Genomic DNA, 19,871 nt, shown 5'->3' with positions numbered 1-19,871 from the left:
GACCCAGAAAAACTGCATGTTTCCCATAAAGGCTGGAAGGTAATTTTGTCAGCTTCGATTAAAATAGCCAATCAACATTCAAGTAGGTTTAAAATTTCAAAATGTTCTCACCTCTATTATTGCTTTCATAACCAATCCAGCTCCCTTTATGATTGCCATGGAAGGATGCTTTAAAATAGGGGAAAAAAGAATTAAAGAATAAAAGAATTTTATTGCAACATACTAGCTATTGCTTTTAAGGAGGATATACAATTTTATCAGCCATTAAAATTAGTAAAGGCTACATCTCAAAGTCACAGTCTGGTTAAAAGTTTTAGATATTCTGGGGCACCTCGGTAGCTCAGTGGGTTAAGCCTCTGCCTTCGGCTCAGGTTATGATCTCAGGGTCTTGAGATTGAGCCCTACATCGGGCTCTCTGCTCAGCTGGGAGCCTGCCTCCCCCTCTCTCTGCTAGCCTCTCTGCCTACATGTGATCTCTCTCTGTCAAAAACATAAATAAATAAAAATCTTTAAAAAAAAAATTTAGGAATTCTTATAGCTTTAAGAATTAAAACATTAGCAGGAAACTGCTGGTACTTATTTGAATAATTAGTTATCTGAATGATAAATATCAAACAGTAATGATGTAAAATAATACAAAATAATGTTTACAAAACAAATGAAGATAAAATAAAAATATAAGCAACATATAGAAACATCACATGTACATAATAAATACTATAGTATTATATAAAGTAACACTGTTTTCAGCTATTTATAAATAGCCCTATTTGGGGGGAATTTATAAAGAAAACGGTACTCTGGGCCTATCAGAAAATAAGTTTTTCACTACTTCTGAGAAAAGATAGGCAATAGGGTCAAAACAGTGGTCAAAAACCATCAACAAAGTTCTACACGAAACACCAAGAAATCTGTGGAATTAGATAACCTTAAGATGACAATGTTTTAGGCTGTATTTATCAGCATTACTATGGAAGCACACATCCTTTATTTATTTATTTTTTTTGAAGTTTTTATTTATTACTTATTTGACACACACAGCCAGAGAGGGAACACAGGCAGGGGGAATGGGAGAAGCAGGCTTCCCGCTGAACAGGGAGCCAGATGGGGGCTGGATCCCAGGACTCTGGGATCATGACCCGAGCTGAAGGCCTAACAACAGAGCCACCCAGATGCCCACACATCCCGTATTTTAAAACCAAACTGACCCAAAAAGTAGTTTTCTGATAAGAAAGATACAAGCTCTCACCTGAAAAAGCTTAAAGAGAGTTCTTCCATTGGATGCTACCATCTCTAAAAGCATATCGAACTGCTGTCCTTCAGTTGTCTCACTATATGGAGCACAGAGGGCAAAAGTAAGGAAGTCCAAGAGTGAACTAATAACTAGGGCACCAGTCCCATGATCCTGAAACAAAGTAACATACTGCCTTAGGATAAAGAAATTCAAGTAAAACACAGCAATAACGTGCTTCTGTTACCTTATAAGTTAAACAGTAAATCCACTGCTTACCATATCTCAAAAGGAAAATAATTAAAATTTGGTCAAATTTCAAGAAAATAACCAAGACTCCTCAAATACAAATAACTAAGGTTAATATGTTTAGTATTTATATAATAAGCAATCTTTGACAACATTTAAACAACTCCAACAATTTGTTCTTTCTAAATCTATAGGTTGCCCATCTCCAAAGCTGTTAGCAATGACTGAGGAGCTGATTTGGCTTTTTTTTTTTTTTTAAAGAGCAGTTTATTTTATTTTTTACATTAAAGAAAAAGAAAAAAATCTAAAGTCTTCGCAACTTATTTTTCCCAGATAAATGGAGACAGTCCTAAAACAGAATATTTTACTATTAGCAAATGACCAAGCTGACCAAACTGTTGTACAATCAATATTGACCAAAGTTGGGAGCTGCAATTAAAAAAAAAAAAAAAACTGCCAAACTGCACGTCTAGAATACCTTTCAGTAATGTATGGTATCTCTCATTAAGACAAATTTAATTACAACTTACCACGTGGGAATTAAATTTTTCCAGTAAGTTTTCCAGAAACTTCTTTGAAGAGAGAAGCGAAGCTTTGTTCAGCTGTTCTTGTCTTAAGTCATAGTCATCATGCATGGGCTATTGATTAAAAATAGTGATAATTCATGAGCAGGCCCACATATTGGCATCATGTGCAAGTCATTTATAAAGAGTATTCATTAAATAATAAAAGAATTAAAAATCACAGCCTTTAAAGTTGAAGGCAGAAAGGAAACTCATGATAAGACAAGCAGGCAAAGTGAGATTCCCCGAGTCTGATGAGGCTTCATAGACACTGTGCCCAGCAAGTACCCATAGAGAGTACTGCACAAGGTACTCTCTTGAAAGTCCCAAGTCTCCTTCTTAAAATGCAAGTGACACCCATTTCCTCTCCTCCAATTTTATAATTTAAATTTGAAATGATAAGATAAAACTTAGCATTTATTTGATTATTTTTTTTAAGTGTTTAAAAACAGGTACTAAAATGAGCAGCAAATACTTCTTTGTCTTTTCTGAATGGTGGAATAAATGAGAATGGGAAAAACATTCCAGTATGATGGTTAGGAGTAAAGATTCAATCCTAACTTTGCTACTGACCACAGCTGACCTCTAGCAAGGTTAAGCTGTTTCAGCTCTAAGTTTTACTTTCCTCAGCCATCCAAGTGAGATTAGTAGTACTTAGCTCATAGGACTATTATGAAGCTTAAATGAGATAATTTGTATAAAATATATAGCCAAAATCTAGTATGTAATGAGAGCTCAATGTATTTGTTTCACACTATGGTATTTTATTATCCAGTTACCCCACTAGTTCCTTTTTTTAAAAGATTTATTTATTTATTGGGGCTCCTGGATGGCTCAGTAGGTTAAGCGGCTCCCTTTGGCTCAGGTTATAATCTCAGGAGTCCTGGGATTGAGCCCCACGTCCAGGCCGTTGCTCAGTGTGGAGTCTGCTTCTCCCTCTCCGCTTGCCCTTCCCCTCACTGTCCTCGCTCACTCTCTTTCACTCTCATAGTCCTGGGGAGCATGAGCTGAGGAGGGGCAGAGAGAGAGGGAATCTCTCATTAGTCCATGCTCAGAGCCGAGATAGACAAGGGGCTCAATCTTACGACCCTGAAACCACAACTTGAGCAGAAACCAAGAGTCAGATGCTCAAACCAACTGTGCCACTCAAGCACCCCATCCCAGAATTCTTTCAATGGAATTATTAGGAATTATTAGTAAAGATAATAATAATTTATTAATAATTCATTAGTAAAGATAGTAAAACTGACTTTTGCGTAAAAATGCAAGGTTTTATCCAAGTGATTACTTAGGTTTTATTCTATACCACTAAACTTGCCTGAACCACTTTAGTCCCATATGCTAAATACAACATTGAAGTAAATCAGGAATTTCAAAGTTATACTGAACAATTCATTGCTTTTCCTATATAAGCTGTCACCAAGTTAGTTTCTTTACCCTCAGCTTTCAAACTTCTTTACCCTCAAATCTTTACCCCATCCTACCTCAGCATCTTGTTTCTTACATATTTGGTCCACCTGTCTCTAACTTTACCTCTAATAGAGTCTCCACGTAACATCTGTGAGCTTTCGGAAGTTCAAGCCTAGTATTACTGATTCCCTGATGAAAAACCTTTCCGCTATTCCTTACTAAAGGATACAAATCTAGCTTCTTTGTCTGATACAAAAGGCTTCTGATAACTGCATCTCTGCATACATCTCTAGCTGTACTCCTAATCCCACACACTTCCAAACAAGCTTTATGATCTAGCCATTTCAATTATTTGCTTCTTCCCCAACATGCCTTTGCATATGCTCTCCCCTTTTCCCAGGAAATCCTTCTCATAGAGGGAAAATACCTGCCTATGCTTTAAGCTTCAGATCATTTGTAACATCTGAAAGATTGGCCTCGAATCTTTTGTCTTCCCCTCACCACAAACCAAAAACACTAAGTGCTGCCTTTTTAGGGATCCCATAGGCCCAGCTACTTTAGATTACACACATATGCCCACCTTACTGGACTGTCAGCAATTTCAAGGAAGGAACAAACTCTGTATTTCTAGTAGATAGCACAGTGCCAGGTTTATAAAATGTGCTAAACAAACGTTTACCTGAATAAACAAACTGCCAAGAGAGCAATTTAGGAAATACAGAAACACTGAATTGAATTGCTACAATGAAAATCTGGGTTTGCGGAAATTTAAAACATCAATCAACTTAAGAAAAACCAGTCTCCCTTTAAAAAACACTACTTACACACATGAGGGCACAGAGCATATCAACAGCTGCATGGATTACTCCATTGTTGTTCCTCTTGAGTGCTTTTACCACCTTCACTCCTAGACGCTCCCGAAACCTGTGGAAAACAAAACAAGAAAAAAAATATATAATAGCAATATCAGAGCATTATTTTATTATTAAAATGTAACATAATAAGTCCTCTTGAGTTTCTATTGCATTCAGCAAGTACGGATTTTAAATTACACCTCTAGAACCTATCAGTTCCCGTAACAGTTTTTTCCTTTGAGGGCAAAGATTTTTTTTTCCAAGTTAATTAAAACTAAAAGGGATTTTGGGGCACCTGGGTGGTGTAATCAGTTATGTTTCCAAGTCTTGTTTTCCGCTGGTATCGTGATCTCAGTGGTGTGAGATGGAGCCCCACGTTGGGTTCTGTGCTGAGCAAGGAGACTTAAGACTCTCTTTCCCTCTGCCCCTCTCAAGTAAATAAATCTTTTTTTTTTTTTTTTAAGATTTTATTTATTTGTTTGACAGAGAGAGCGAGCGAGCACAAGCAGGGAGAGAGAAGCAGGCTTTCCACTGAGCAGGGAGCCCTATGGGAGGCTTGCTCCTAGTACCCTACCTGAGCCACAGTCAGACGCTTAACCCACTGAGCTACCCAAGCACCCCTCAAATAAATGAATCTTTAAAAACAAAAACAAACCACTTAACGGGCTTTAACTTCCTATTCAAAGTCATTAAAAAAAAAGTCAGTATGGGGCACCTGGGTGGCAGGCTCCACGCTCAGCAGGGAGTCTACTTCTCTCTCTCTCTCTCTCTCCTTCTGCCCCTCCCCCTCCCTCATGCTCACAGGAGTGTGCTCCTCTCTTATAAATAAAATCTTAAAAACAAACAAGTCAGTACATTGCAGGTATGTAGGAGACAACAGTCACACCCCTCAGTTCCACTCACCCTCAATTATTTATGAATAAAAACAATTGTATCATTATTTGATATCAGTTTTAGACAGATGTAACAAGATAAAACTGTTAATTATCTGCTACTTTGAGTTATTTGTATTCTCTACAAGATGTTTAAAGACAACTTACTTTGGAAGCTGAGTGAAGGCCAGAAAACCAGCTTTGGAAGCCACAAGCCTCCTCACAGCCTGGAACTGACTCTCAAGTTCTGCATTCGAAGCAACAACATCACCCTCTTGCGACAGTAAAGCTGTTATGGCATTATTGATCAGTTTTTCTTTGTTTTCTGAGAAGAGACCCTAGGTAAGAGAAGAATGTTTCAAAAAGTTTCCACTCCTGAAGTTAATGACAATGAACAAATTGTAACACAATTTATCTTACATCCTGCGTTACTGCATGCAGAACTCCACTATACGAAATATTAGCGTTGAACCTGAATACAGCATCTGCAAAGTTGCCATCTGTAAGATGAAAAGGTTCAAAAAGATTTAGAGGTTTGCATTCCTAATTTTTAAATTATTAAGGAGATGGATGGAAATGCAATTATACTTAGATCAATACTTACTTGGAGGTGTGGCTAAAAATCTGAGATGAAGGCTCTCTACCTCCTCATCAACAGGCATGCTGAGTAACCCCCATCGCTGACCTTTATGAGTTGGTGTCATTTTTACACAAACATCTCTGTTACCAGAGGCTCTTACTCCGTCCAGCAAACTTGCTAATAAAGAATCTCTAAGCAAGGTAAAAAAATAAACAGGTTTTAGGACTGATAATTAAGGATAATTTTGATTCAGAATATAGCATAGGCCCTTTAGCAGGTAACCTACTCAGGAAGAGCTCAGGAGGGTACAAGGAGAAGCACAAGGGAACAGGGACTTTAAGAGAAAGCCTGGAATTCTGCTACTAGCTCTGTTCTTTGCTGTCACATACCTTGTACAAGTTACTTAAGCACTATGAATGTAACACTTTTGGGTTTTTTCTTTGAGATTTTTTAAAACAGTTTTACTGAGGCATAACTTACAAATCAAAAATTCAACCAATTAAAATTCAACCAATTAAAATGTACAGTTTAAGAATTCTTAGTGAATTTATATAGCTGTGCCATCCAATTTTGGTACACTTTCCCAACCCCCCAAAATTCCCTTGCCCATGCAAAAAACAACCCAGTCCCAGGCAACCACTTATTTTCTATCTCTATGGTTTTGTTTCCAAGTAACTTCATCAAGAGAATGAAAAGGCAAGCCACAGTCTACGAGAAAATATTTACAAAAACCATATCCGATAATGGACTGTTATCTAAATACACATATTGTTGATCCTAAAGATCAACAATAAGAAAACCAACTCAATTAAAAAGTGATCAGAAGGGGTGCCTGGGTGACTCAGTGGGTTAAAGCCTCTGCCTTTAACTCAGGTCATGATTCCAGGGTCCTGGGATTGAGCCCCGCATTGGGCTCTCTGCTCAATGGGAAGCCTGCTTTCTCCCCTCTCTCGCCTACTTGTGATCTCTCTGTCAAATAAATAAAATCTTAAAAAAAAAAAAAAAAGTGATCAGAAGTCCTTAACAGACACCTCACCAAAGAAGATACACAGATGGCAAATAAACATATGAAAAGATAACACAGTTATCAGGGAAATGCAACTGAAACAACAACAAAAAAAGCCCCACACACCTATTAGAATGATCAAAACTGAACACTAATAATATCAAATACTGGGGAGGATCTGGAGCAACAGGAACCCTCATTCACTGCTGCTTGGAGTACAAAATGACACAGCCACTTTTGGAAGACAGTTGGCAGTTTCTAACAGAACTCAACATCCTCTCAGCATATGATCCAGTGATCACACTACTTAGTATTTATACAAAGTATAGGTGCTGCCGAAGCAAGCACAGTATTAACACCAAGGATGAAAACTTCCGTCCACACAAAATCTGCACACAGTTGTTTACTACAGCTTTATTCCTAACTACCCAAACTTGGAAGCAACCAAGAGGTCAAATGGATAGATAAACCATGGCCACGTCTAGACAATGGAATATTACTAAGTATTAAAAAGAAATGAGCTATCCGGCCATGAAAAGAGGAGGAGGAAATGAAAGAAGCCAATGTGAAAAGGTCACATACTATACAATTCTGACTAGGAGACTGTGGAAGAAGCAACTCTGGAGACAGTAAAAAGATGAGTGGCTGTCAATATTTAGGGAGGAATGACAGATGAAATCAGTGGAGTGGCATTATTACTGCTGGAGAGGATCCCCGGAGATTTTTAGGGCAGTGAATATAGTCTGTGTGATACTATAATGATGGACAAATGTCATTAAACATTTGTTCAAACTTGGAGGTCCATCAGTTTTAACAAATATATCACTCTGGAACAGGATGTTGGTAATGGGAGAGGCTATACCTACTTAGCAGGCAGGGCAGTAGAGTATAAGAGGTATAGGAAAAAAATCTCTATACCATCTGCTCGATATTGCTGTGAACCTAAAATACTCCAAAAAAAAAGAAAAAGTCTATTAAAAAGTCCATATAAACGGAATCATATAATGTATCGCCTTATATGTCTTGCTTATTTTATATATCATGCATTTTTAAGGTTCATCCTTTTTATGGCTGAGGAATAATTCACTGTATGGATAATCAACATTTTAGCCTATTTGTTCACCAGGTGATGTATATAACAACTGTCTCTAGTTTTGGCTATTATGAGTGATGTTATTATAAACATCCACATGTAAGTTTGTATGTGCGCATATATTTTTATTTCTCTTGGGGTAGATGTTATTTCTCTTGGAGTGGAACTGACATAGGGTCATATGATAATTATATGTTTAAGAAACTGCCAAACTGTTTTCAAACAGTTTAAAATTTTATATCCTCACCAGCAACATATGAGAATCCATGTGCTTGCCAACAACTGACACTGCCAGTCTTTTTGATGTTATCCATTTTAGTGTACATGTAATGGTTTTAATTTTCCCTAACGAATCACGATCTTTTCATGTGTTTATTTACCATTCAAGTATCTTCTCTGATAAAGTAGGTGTCTATTTGAATTTTTTTGCCCATTTATTATTTTTTAGTACTGAATTAAAAGAGTTCTTTAAATATTTTAGAAACAAGACTTTAACTAGCTATATGTTTTCCAAATATTTTCTTCCTCTGTCTTGTCTTTTCCTCTTCTCAATTAGGTCAAAGTTTTCAATTTTGACAAAGTATGATAAATCAGACTTTTATAATTGTGTTTATGGTGTTTCTGGTATTATATCTAAGGAATCTTTTCCCAATCCAAAGTCACAAAGAAATTGCTTTACTTTCTGCAGACAGACTTTATTGGGAAAAATAGCATCTTCTTCCGAGGGATCAGAATTAAACAATGTAGTATACATAAAGCACATGACAAACTGTAAATGTTGAGATACCTTTACCTTCCTCTGATTAGAACATTTGCACTATTCTTCCCCTCTTCCTTGAATTCAGGACAGGAAAAAATACAACCTTTTGCTTAGAATGCCATTTTTGTTGAACTTAGATCAAAAGCCTTCCAAGGTAAGAAACAAGTTACTGGACATACTCTAGGAAGTAAAAATACTTCAATAAGGCCATATTGCAGACAGCAGCAAAATGCACTGCAACTGTTTCAACTATCTTTTAAAAAAAGATTCAGTCTCAATCTATTCACAAAAGCATAAAAGAACTTCCTGGAATGTAAGAACTACCAAACCCATGACAATGGCTCAGTATATGAAGGGAGATCAAGTCATCACAGTAGAATAGGTGTAAGTGGTTTATCTTCCAGGAGGAGTTTATGAGCTATGGCATCTCACAGATTTTCATGGCAACAGCCAAGTCACAGTAATATAAAATAAATCAGGCACATTCCACTGGAAAATTAGTAACTAGCCTACTGATGCAACTTAAAAAAAAATCTAACTTTTAATTTGCTACTGTTATCCAAACAATTTAACAATGAAAGTGAGAGATGCTATTTTAAAATACCTTAAAAGTACAAATTATAGAAACACATTTTATTTTCATCATTCTATTTAAAATCAAATCACCATTTTTATTCTCTAGAAATTTGAAAACTGAATGAAGTTCATTTTTTTAAAAAGATTTTATTTATTTATTTGACAGAGAGAAATCACAAGTAGGCAGAGAGACAGGCAGAGGGGGAGGAAGCAGGCTCTCTGACTCCGGCCTTGATCCTAGGACCCTGAAATCATGACCTGAGCCAAAGGCAGAGGCTTAACCCACTGAGCCACCCAGGCGCCCTAAAGTTCATTGTCAACATGCAACATAATAATATTGTCTTTTCTTAAATTATAGGATTTCAAAGTTCTAGATTATAAATCTTTGCTCCTCTCCTCTGATGGAGGACTTGGCCTTGCATATACTAGGATCTCAAAAGCTCGATGAATTAAAGAAAAAAAAATACCTTTCTGTTGAAGAATATTTCCGTATTTGCCCTTTTATAAATTCAATGGTAAAAACTTGTGGATTTTCTGAGTCACAAACCAATGCAAATACCTAATGAAAACAAAAACCAAGTTCAACAAAAGATGTTTAGTTTTACGGCATTTCCTTAGAAGAACTACACACCATCATTTTAGCTTACAAAAGTCAATATTTAAAAACTGTTTATAGTATCAGAACTTAAGAACTGCTTAAAAGTCTCGTGCAAATTTTCATATAATTGTTGAATAAAAAGTTCCATTTATTCTATATCTCGAAAATAAATTTTATAATATTCATTGTTCTACATACAAATATAATAACGTGAAGAAAGATTTTCATTTTCCATTCTTTAAGCATTAAAAATGTTAAAATAGAAAATAATTCTAATTAACCATAGGAATATGGAAGAAATCTCATAGGCTAATAACGCCAAACTTACTTCTCCTAAAGGTTTCAAAGTCGCAATGTTATAGGTTGCTGGATCACGTTCTACTAGACTTGTCTCTGTAAGGGCTAGAACTCGTTTTACAGGCTCCTTCAAACAAAATTGACATACATTAGAAAGTCATTGAAGAAAAATGTCAAAAGCAGATGAACAAATTTTTGTTTTTAACATAGCATCTTACCGAATGTCTAGGTGATATTTTTTGGACAATAAACTCTGCTAAAGATGTGATAGATTCATCAGTGCTGTATTTTCCAAAGCGAAGATTCAAATATTGCTCAAATTCTAAAGGTTCTTTTCTGATGCGCAGTGAAATACCTATGTAGTTGCCAGCATGATCTATTGCACTTTTGATAATTTCTTCTCTTTGCTCTGATGCAAATAAATGCTGCACAAATTTTGAAATTTAAAGTCAGGGTTGAAACAACTAAAATGTGACCATTTTGAATCAACTCACAGGAAAGAGACTGAAATAGCAAGTCTAAAGAAAAACAATGGTAGTTGATTTTATCAAAGGTAAATAAGCAGTGTGTTGGTGGTTTTTTTTTTTAAGATTTTATTTGTTTATTTATTTATTTAAGAGAACGAACAAGCAGGCAGAGAAGCAGGCCGAGGGAGAAGGAGAGGGAGAAGGAGGCTCCCCACTGAGTAAGCAAGCAAGATGCAGGGCTTGACCCCAGGACCGTGGGACCATGACCTGAGCACCTAAGGCAGACACTTAACTGACTGACCCACCCAGGTGCCCTGCAGTGTGTTGTCTGAACCACTATCACACTAAGTTAAAATCACAAAGTCTGTGATATAAAGCCTTGCAAATAACTCACTGTAAGGAAATGATCTCATAACTTCTCCAAGTCTGATTCCCATCACCACATAGAAAACAGCATGCTGGAGCCTCCGGAAGAGGTCCAGGGACCCCAGCCAAGTCCAGTGGGGGTAGTGGGTACTACATGGGCAGGATTTCCAATTTCAACAAAAGTAGCTCTGACCTAATATTTTTAATATAGTGCATTTTCCTGAAAAATTACCTTGAAGAATGCTTAAATGTTTACAAGCCATTGGCCAATGGACATTACAAATCAACCTCCAGGAGTGTATTTACAAAGCTACTGCTACTTGCATTTGATGGCTGGGCCAGAAACACTGAATGTGCTGCAAAAGACAGGGCAGGAAAGTGCCGTGCAATAAACAATAAACAACTGTCCTGTCCGTAGTCCAACAGCTTCCCTGCTGAGAAACAGTGGTTGCAATCATGTTTTAAAACCCAATTTTAGGGGCACCTGGCTGGCTCAGTCAGTGGAGGGGGCAACTCTTGATCTCAGGTTAAGTTCAAGCCCCATGCTGGGTATAAAGTTTATTTAAAATAAATACATAAAATCCTAAAACCTGATTTTATTCCCACCTGCTCAGTATAGTCACTACGTATGCGGAAGGTACCAGATAGAGTTTTGCTGAATGAATCTATCATGGTATCATATTTATAGTGAATTGACTCATTTTAGCTAGCGCCTTTTAAAAGGCAAAGTATGCTTAGAAAGTAGATGATTGAAACTAAAATTGCTTGATGCCATTAAGCAATAAAAAACTGTTGCCAATTGAGGAGTATCAAACAATTCTCATCTTTAACGTTTACCTTATGCATTGTATAGCTTGGCTGAATTACTGTGGTATAGTTGTCCCATCAAGGTCTATAATGCTATATGTAATCCTATAATTAGATACATTTTCCACAAAGGATTTTTTGGTGGGGAGAGTACTGCAAGTGGGGAGGAAGGGCTGAGGGGTAGAGAGAGAATATCTTAAGCAGGCCTCACCCCCAGCACAGAGCCCGATTCCGGGTCTGATCTCATGACCCTAAAATCATAATCTAAGCCAAAATCAAGAGTCAGATGCTTAACTACCCAGGCACCCTCATGACCCGTCATCCCCCCACCCCCACTCCACACCCTCCCCAACAAGGAGCCCCCTTCCCCTCCCCCAAGAAGTTAATCATTACAAATTTTGCTGTCCATGGAAGAGGTAAGCCCTTGGACAGCACTTCAACAACTGGCTTTAGGCTGGGAAGGGGAACTAATTTTCTCTTTGGGCCTTCATCTTGTAGGTCTAGACTCAGAAGTAACAAAATGCTTAGATGTGTGCTCCTAGATGAAGGACACTAGGACATTACCTGGGCAAAGAGCAAAAGATGGAAAAAGGTCTGTGACTCTGAAGAGCTAACATATTTTGTATATCAAATAGTTTAGCATCCCTACCCCATTATCACTCCATTTCCCTTCTGTTACCTTATAACCTCTTGTGTATCTACAAGTTCCAGGCCTGCCCTGGCTCTGCTACCCAGAGAAGGATAATTTATCTATACAACACTAAATCTTGGAAGTAGTTGTTCCCAGGCCACTAAGATAGCTACAGAAGTTAAAATTCCCAAGAGAAAGGAATCGTGAGAGTAAGTTCAACTGAGCCTCTCTTGTGCAAACTTTATTCCTTATCTTTGAGATGCAAGGTTTAATTAAAGAAGACAAAATTTTTCTTATTAAAAAAGATGGTCATCAGACGGGCACCTGGGTGGCTCACTGGGTTAGGCCGCTGCCTTCGGCTCAGGTCATGATCTCAGGGTCCTGGGATCGAGTCCCACATCGGGCTCTCTGCTCAGCAGGGAGCCTGCTTCCTCCTCTCTCTCTCTCTGCCTGCCTCTCCATCTACTTGTGATCTCTCTCTGTCAAATAAATAAATAAAATCTTTAAAAAAAAAAAAAAAAAAGATGGTCATCAGAAAAGATGGTCATCATCTATAGCTCAGCTTCTATTACCCATTAACAAATGGGGTCTGAGCATCTTAAGCAGCTTCTACCGTACCACATAATTCACACGTAATTCAGGATTTCAAGACAAGAACATGTAATGAACTCCAAATTTGAAGTTTCAGTGAATATGTAGATTTCAAATTACAAATAGCTGGGGAAAGGAGGGGAGACTATAAAAATAAAAAATCCTGGGGGCACCTGGGTGGCTCAGTGGGTTAAAGCCTCTGCTTTCGGCTCAGGTCATGATCCCAGGGTCTTGGGATCGAGCCCCGCATCGGGCTCTCTGCTCGGCAGGGAGCCTGCTTCCTCCTCTCTCTCTGCCTGCCTCTCTGCCTGCTTGTGGTCTCTATCTGTCAAATAAATAAATAAAATCTTAAAAAAAAAAAAATATCATGAATTACTTTTTCAAAGAAAGCATAGCATCTTTCAGTTAAGACATTAATACTAATGAAAATAACAACTGTAACTACCACTTATTGAATACTAAGCCACATATTATGCTAAACATTTACGTAAGTTATCTCCCAGGATCCTCAAAAAAAAAAAAAACCCCAAAAACAGAAAACAAAAACCTATGACATACATATTACTCTCCCCACTTTTTAAAAATATTTATTTATTTGAGCGAGGGGGAGAGCATGAACACAAGAGGTGTGAGGGTCAGAGGGAGAAGCAGACTCCCTGCTAAGCAGGGAGCCTAGTGCAGTACTTGATCCCAGGTCTCCAGGATCATGACCTGAGCCAAAGGCAAATGCTTAACAAAACTGAGCCACACACTTTAAAAAGCTCTAAGTTGGGATTCCAGGTCAGGTCTTTTTGGTAACAAATCCTGTACTCTTAATACCAAACTTCCTTCCAGAAAACTCATGTGAATTTTGAAAATGAAGTATAAAAACCCTGCTTTCCTTCAAATGGTCATGCCTCTTTTTAAATGACTTTTTAGAAAAAATACTACTTACCAATCTACTAAATCCTCCATAAAGTATACAAAACCCTCCTTGATAATCAGAGAGATCTACAAAGCCTTCAATATTTCTATAGTCATAGGAACAGAGGACTTTGTTGGTTGCAGGATTAATTTGGTCAAAGCCTCCAGGAGTTACTTCTAAAATGACAGGTTTTCTTGTATCACTCCAGTGATGTTTATAGCAGTTATATCTCTAGAGAGAGAAATAATATTACTTTTAGGTTCATATTTAAGCTTACCATACAATAAAGTTACATTTAATGTATCACTCACTGCTAAAACAACCAGAAATCTAAACAATGTTATAAATATTTAGAGCTACCATCCAAATTATTGAAAACATTAATTTTAGCTATTTGGAGGTTTGTATTTAAGTAACAATGTTCACTCAAACTGAAGATACTACATATTTTTTTAAACTAACAAAAATATTTTTTTAAACTAATGAAGGTTTGGGTTACAGTATTTTGTGAAACAATTCTGAGTAAGTCTTATGCAAATCTATGAGGATAAAAAAGAAAGAAAAGGAAGTCCTAAAAGAAATGTTACTCTGAAAGCTTCATTGGGAATAAAAGATTTCAACTTGTGTTGATGGATTCTTTTTTTTTATTCAGCTTACATACGGAAAAGAGGCTAAGTCACGTTTGGGGGAAGTTACAGTGTTCGGTTTAAACAATCTGAGCTGGTTCACTATGCTAATATAGATTTTCTTTCTACACACATAAAAATGCTGATGCCCCAGTTTCACCTTAGGCTTTTCTAATCACACCAATAGAAAGTTAAAAATTTGACTGCACTAGCAAGTAAAATTCCACTTAAGATAATAACATTCCTTTGTAAATTAAAGTACCTAGTATCAGAAATTATTAGAATGGTCAAAATCCATTTACTACCCAGTTTTATCCTTAAAAAGAAAAAAAAATTAGGTGAGGCTGCTAACCAAAATGTTAATAAAGACAAAATGAGGCAAGGGAAAAGAAACTAAGTGTCAGAGGTGAAATAAATATCCCCTCACCCATCCAAAAAGTCCACAAAGTTTTCTACCCAACAATATGACACATGGTCAATTACAGGACTCCTCAGGTAAAAATAAATTGGTTGACTCAGGAGTACAACTATTTCTAATACTGACATGAGAGAAATTCTCTTGTAAAAGTATTCAGAAAAGTGAGTAAGGCATTAAGTAATAAACACCTCCACAACACCCAAACACTAAACCCAGCAATGAGCTTCGGTTTGGCTCATGATCATATGACATCAGGTCCCCGGAGCATTATTGATCAATGGCATAATAATGCACATTATAGCTCCATAAAAGGAATTCTGCAGAAAGATAAAGGGCACACATTAACCGAACAATATATTTAGAACCTTGATTCTGAACTAAAGGATGGACCAGTGACACTTCTCTCCAGAAGGGAAGCCACAAAAATGGTGGTGCTTTTCCAAACTATGCTTGTTTGCATGCCCTAATCCACTCTGCAGGATAGTCTCTATTCCCCCCAGCTGATAATCAACTGTCATAATGAGCTGGGCTGACGGAAACACATCATTATCCCTCTAGACTGTAGAGGCCGAAAGAGACTTAGAGATTTGCTTTACAGTACATCTACGGACAACTGAAGACCTGAGGGTCAAATTCAATTTATGCAAAAGTATTTGAGGGCAGAGCATTTAGGAGAAGAAGAGGTGCCATTTATTCCTGATTAAAACTAGGCAGACTGACTTTCAGACAATCTTTTAGAGACACTGTTTCCACCTCAGTTTTGAAAAGTATTAAGTGGCTAAAGTTAACTGATATAAAGGGGAGCTTATAAACAAAATCTAAAAGTATGTTTTTGGAAGCAGTTGTTTTCCAAACAGGAAATGGAGGAATATGGAAAACTCAACTGCTAACATAAAGTAATTAAAATAAGCATACCAAATTACAATTTTATTTTTTAAGATTTTATTTATTTGACAGAGATCACAAGTAGGCAGAGCAGCAGGCACAAAGAGGTGGGGAAGCAGGCTCCCTGCTGAGCAGAGAGCCTGATGTGGGGCTCCATCCCAGGACCCTGAGTTCATGTCCTGAGCTGAAGGCAGAGGCTTAACCCACTGAGCCACCCAGGTGCATCCCCAAATTATAATTTATACAAATCTGACTGTGGCTCAAGAGGAACAAGAAACAAGCAGCTTGCCAACTGCCATTAATCTATTTTAAATGGCTCCTGGGCAGCCAGTCAGTTGTTGACTTGACATCAGTGAGGCTTCTGGGATGCTAAAACTAGCAGCAGAACATCCATAGGAAGGATGCGGGCTTAAAAAGACAAGGAAATGATGCTGCCAGCTTCTCAGAATTCAGTTCCTGACTTTTACTAGAAGCCAGAGCTCTGAACAATACTACTGCTTTAGGCATTATTTTGCCCTTCTCCCCGTTATAAAAGCAATAACTTCTCATGGAAAGAAATTTAGTATTTTAAAGGAGTGAAAAAAGCATAAACTTCCATCTGCCCTCTTTAGAAGTCTCTGATTTAGTTAAAATGCTATTGTAACATGACTAGAAAGCACCTGAGAAAGTTATGAAGATTCTAATAAGCACCTGTGACTTCCCCAAAGCTGCCAGTGCACCACTCAAAGCCTTGAGCAGCCAGATCCAGTGCAAGAATATATGATAGTTTTGATATACCCCAAACTTAAAACCTTAGTATTCTGAAATAGCAAAATCCTATACCAAACAACTAGTGCATGTTCCAACAGGTATTATCCACAGTGTGATGCTTACTGTAGCTGTTTAGAATATTGAATAAGAGCACATGAATGGTTATGATACTGGTTTGAATGTTCCATAGTTCTGCCTGAAAACTTTTTCTCCAACCATCAACATTAACAATCACAAATCTAATTCCTGTTGGAGTTTCCTGTTAAACTACATTCATCTCTCACACAGTGCCACATTAAAAGATGATTCCTTTTTTCCCTTTAGCTTTGCCATAAAAGAAACACACAGCACAGCATGATTTCTATAATAACAGGCAAAATTAAAATAAAAATAGGTATTAATAATGTTAAATACTTGCCCTTCCTGTGATTTTTCCTTCTGAAAAATCAGTTCTAAATCTCTGAAAGAGAAAACATAATCATAGTTTATGACAACAGACTGGTAAGGAAGACTCACAGTTTAGTCCTTTCTATCCAAAACCTGTAAAATCTCAACTTGGTAACACTGATATTAAAAAATATTGGATGTTATACATTAAGGCTGTAAAAAATGTGTGTAACTTCACTGAAACACAAAACAGATTAAACAGAACTGCTTTGCTCTGTATATGCTTAAAAAGTCTAAACACTATTAACTATACAGGATTTTTCAGACTTTCAGTTAGAGAAAGTGAAAGTTTCACAGAATCAAGTTAACAGTCAATAAGAAAAAAGAAGTATGGGAACAAAGGCTCATAACATTAATACCTGTACTTTAATCAGCAATAATCACGCCTCGGATAAACCTCATTGGCTACAATACTGCCACTGCGCAAAGCTAATATCTGTACTTTAATGTAACTGTTTCATTAAAAAAAAAAGAACAGAGAAATTTAGCTTATTTATATGGAACTGTTCTTACCAATGCTTCTGTAAGAAGTTCTGTTCTGTGCTCTGTAGAAAATTTTAAAGTTTCTGACTTTTTCCCACTGCTTTTACGAAATGTGAGGTTGAATTCCGTTCCTTGTCCTTTTCCAACAGGACTGATGCTGCAAATGTCTCCATAAGGCCACTAACAAAAAGAAAAATTCTTCCAACTGATGCTAGATTAAATACTATTTTTACTATTTTAATTTCACAATCACTGACTAAATGAGAAAAATCTTACAAAATAATACAGAGGCCTAGAAGATGTTATATCTTACAGTAATTCTGTAACAGATTCTTTTAAAGGCTTTCAGTTATCAGAGACAACAATAAAAATCCCATCTGCATTCCAATTTTAATGATTAATGACATTAATCCAAAGCAATTAATATACATAAAAGGGAAAAGAAATGAGGAATAAAATTTTATTATTACCTACAGGTCTGTTAAAACAGACAAAAAGGAATCTGTGAAACGTGCCTAATTTAGAATTAAAAATAAGCTAGAATATATTTATTTACTATCCATATTCAATGTGGTCTTGCCTTTATAAATAGTAATCCTACTTCCATAACAAGTATTTTTCAACCACTGCATTGTAACTTAATTTACGTATGCCTTTACTGCAGTTCCAATAGTCTTTAAAATTATAAAGAATTGGTGTAGTGATTTACATAAAAGAGATGGCTACAATCAAAAGCAACATATCAAAAAGTTATACTACTTAGAGCCTAGAAAAACATTTGTCACTAACCTCTTTTATTTACTAATTTTTGGTACATGGCATGAAGTATTGTATTAAGCATATTAATCTCTTTCAAAGTTGACTCTTCTAACCTAAAATACTGATTTCAGGCCAAGGAAATCATGGGTCATTATCTGGCTTTTAAAAATCAAATGAAGTTCAAAAAATGTCTAACAGCTTCTAATATGATTACCTGATTTGTTACTTCTAAAGTATTGGGATTATATGTAGTAATCGCATGGGTTCCAACTGAAAAGACACGCTTATACCTAAAAAGAAAGACAAGTACTTAAATTCAGTCTTAAAATAAAAACAAATTTTATAATAAAATATATGCTATTAACACAAAAGGAAGAGTTCAACAAATGGAAATGTATAAGTTGACTAATGCTAACTAAACATAGCTTGGTTTTATATTCTAAAGTGTTATTAAAAACCTACCCACCACCAATCACTTGACTGTGAACCAGTAAGATCTTTAAGTAGAGAAGTAGGATCTATGCAAGCTTGAGTTGTTAGTATACATGAAGTTAACAACATACTGCCTGAGGACACCAATATTCTAAATGGAAAAATTTTATTAAAAACAACAACGGCAACACACACTAATTCTTTAAAAATATCCTTTCAACAAAACTGTGATGCAAAGAAAGGAAAAGCTATGGCCTGCAAGTGGTCAGTCACAGCAATATTCTGGAATCTTAGTAATTTCTATTTAAGAAAGTACCTATTAAATTTAAATGTAGCAATTTTATAGACGTAAGAAGCCTACACCACAGACAAGCAAGTTTCACTTCTCACTTTACTTCCCTCACTTAAAGTAACATCTAAGGAGAAAAATCACTTGGATATCAATAATCCTTTAGGAGAGGAATCCATAAAGATAAAAATTGAAACTGAATTGGAAAAATTTAAAAATCAAGAATTAGTCTTTAAAAATAAAATACATAAAACATCAGCTAGTCTAAGAAAACATAAAAACAAAATTAAGAATATTTAAGAATTTATAATCATAGATACAGAAGAAATAATGTGGGTAACTCTATGCAGATAAATTTGAAAGTTACAAATAAATCAATCCCTATACAGAAGAATTTAAGAAAGCTGCAAAGAATTACAACCTACATAAGCACCATGGCTCAAACAAGAAGATGAACCTTAAAGAACAGGTAAGTCCCATGCTTCTTAAGTTGTTTCAAGAAACAGACTAAGAACAGTTTCTCAGTTCTTTTAGTGGTAACTAAAATCTGGTAAGACAACACAAAAAGAAGAAAAGACACTCCAATCTATTTTTAAAATAAATATTAGCAATAAGAATCAAATAGCTCAGGGCGCCTGGGTGGCTCAGTCCATTAAGCGTCTGCCTTTGGCTTGGGCCTGGGTCATGGAATTGAGTCCAGCACTGGGCTCCTTCTTCAGCACGGAGTCTGCTTCTCCCTCTGCCTGCCACTCCCCCTGACTGTATTTACTCTTTCTCTCTCTCTCTCCCTCTCTGTCAAATAAATAAATAAATCTTAAAAAAAAAAAAAGAAAAAATCAAGTAGCTTATTAAAATAGCAGTACACCATGACCAAAGAAGGTTCATTTTAAGAAAACAGAGTTCAATATTAGAAAACTCTGTTAATCT

At 36.4% G+C, this 19,871-nt stretch overlaps 1 protein-coding gene and 1 pseudogene across 1 annotated transcript in view; both read right to left on the bottom strand.

Annotated features, from left to right (window-relative positions):
* Positions 1-19,871, bottom strand: part of DNAJC13 (DnaJ heat shock protein family (Hsp40) member C13) — a 107,394-nt gene that overhangs the window by 52,330 nt on the left and 35,193 nt on the right. Inside the window, exons 3-16 of the mRNA XM_059390929.1 lie at positions 18,438-18,513; positions 17,495-17,644; positions 16,953-16,994; positions 13,886-14,086; positions 10,308-10,514; positions 10,121-10,216; positions 9,662-9,753; positions 5,784-5,950; positions 5,600-5,679; positions 5,348-5,517; positions 4,278-4,377; positions 2,011-2,118; positions 1,250-1,405; positions 112-168 (exon numbers count right to left, since the gene is read on the bottom strand). Coding sequence (XP_059246912.1) covers positions 112-168; positions 1,250-1,405; positions 2,011-2,118; positions 4,278-4,377; positions 5,348-5,517; positions 5,600-5,679; positions 5,784-5,950; positions 9,662-9,753; positions 10,121-10,216; positions 10,308-10,514; positions 13,886-14,086; positions 16,953-16,994; positions 17,495-17,644; positions 18,438-18,513 — 1,702 coding nt within the window. The remainder of the gene's footprint in view (positions 1-111; positions 169-1,249; positions 1,406-2,010; positions 2,119-4,277; positions 4,378-5,347; positions 5,518-5,599; positions 5,680-5,783; positions 5,951-9,661; positions 9,754-10,120; positions 10,217-10,307; positions 10,515-13,885; positions 14,087-16,952; positions 16,995-17,494; positions 17,645-18,437; positions 18,514-19,871) is intronic.
* Positions 17,345-17,412, bottom strand: LOC132012623 (U4 spliceosomal RNA; annotated as a pseudogene).

This window comes from Mustela nigripes, chromosome 2, assembly GCF_022355385.1.
Source record: "Mustela nigripes isolate SB6536 chromosome 2, MUSNIG.SB6536, whole genome shotgun sequence".
NCBI lineage: Eukaryota > Metazoa > Chordata > Mammalia > Carnivora > Mustelidae > Mustela > Mustela nigripes.
Note: the sequence above shows the minus strand (reverse complement) of the source record. Positions and strands in the feature narration are given on the sequence as shown.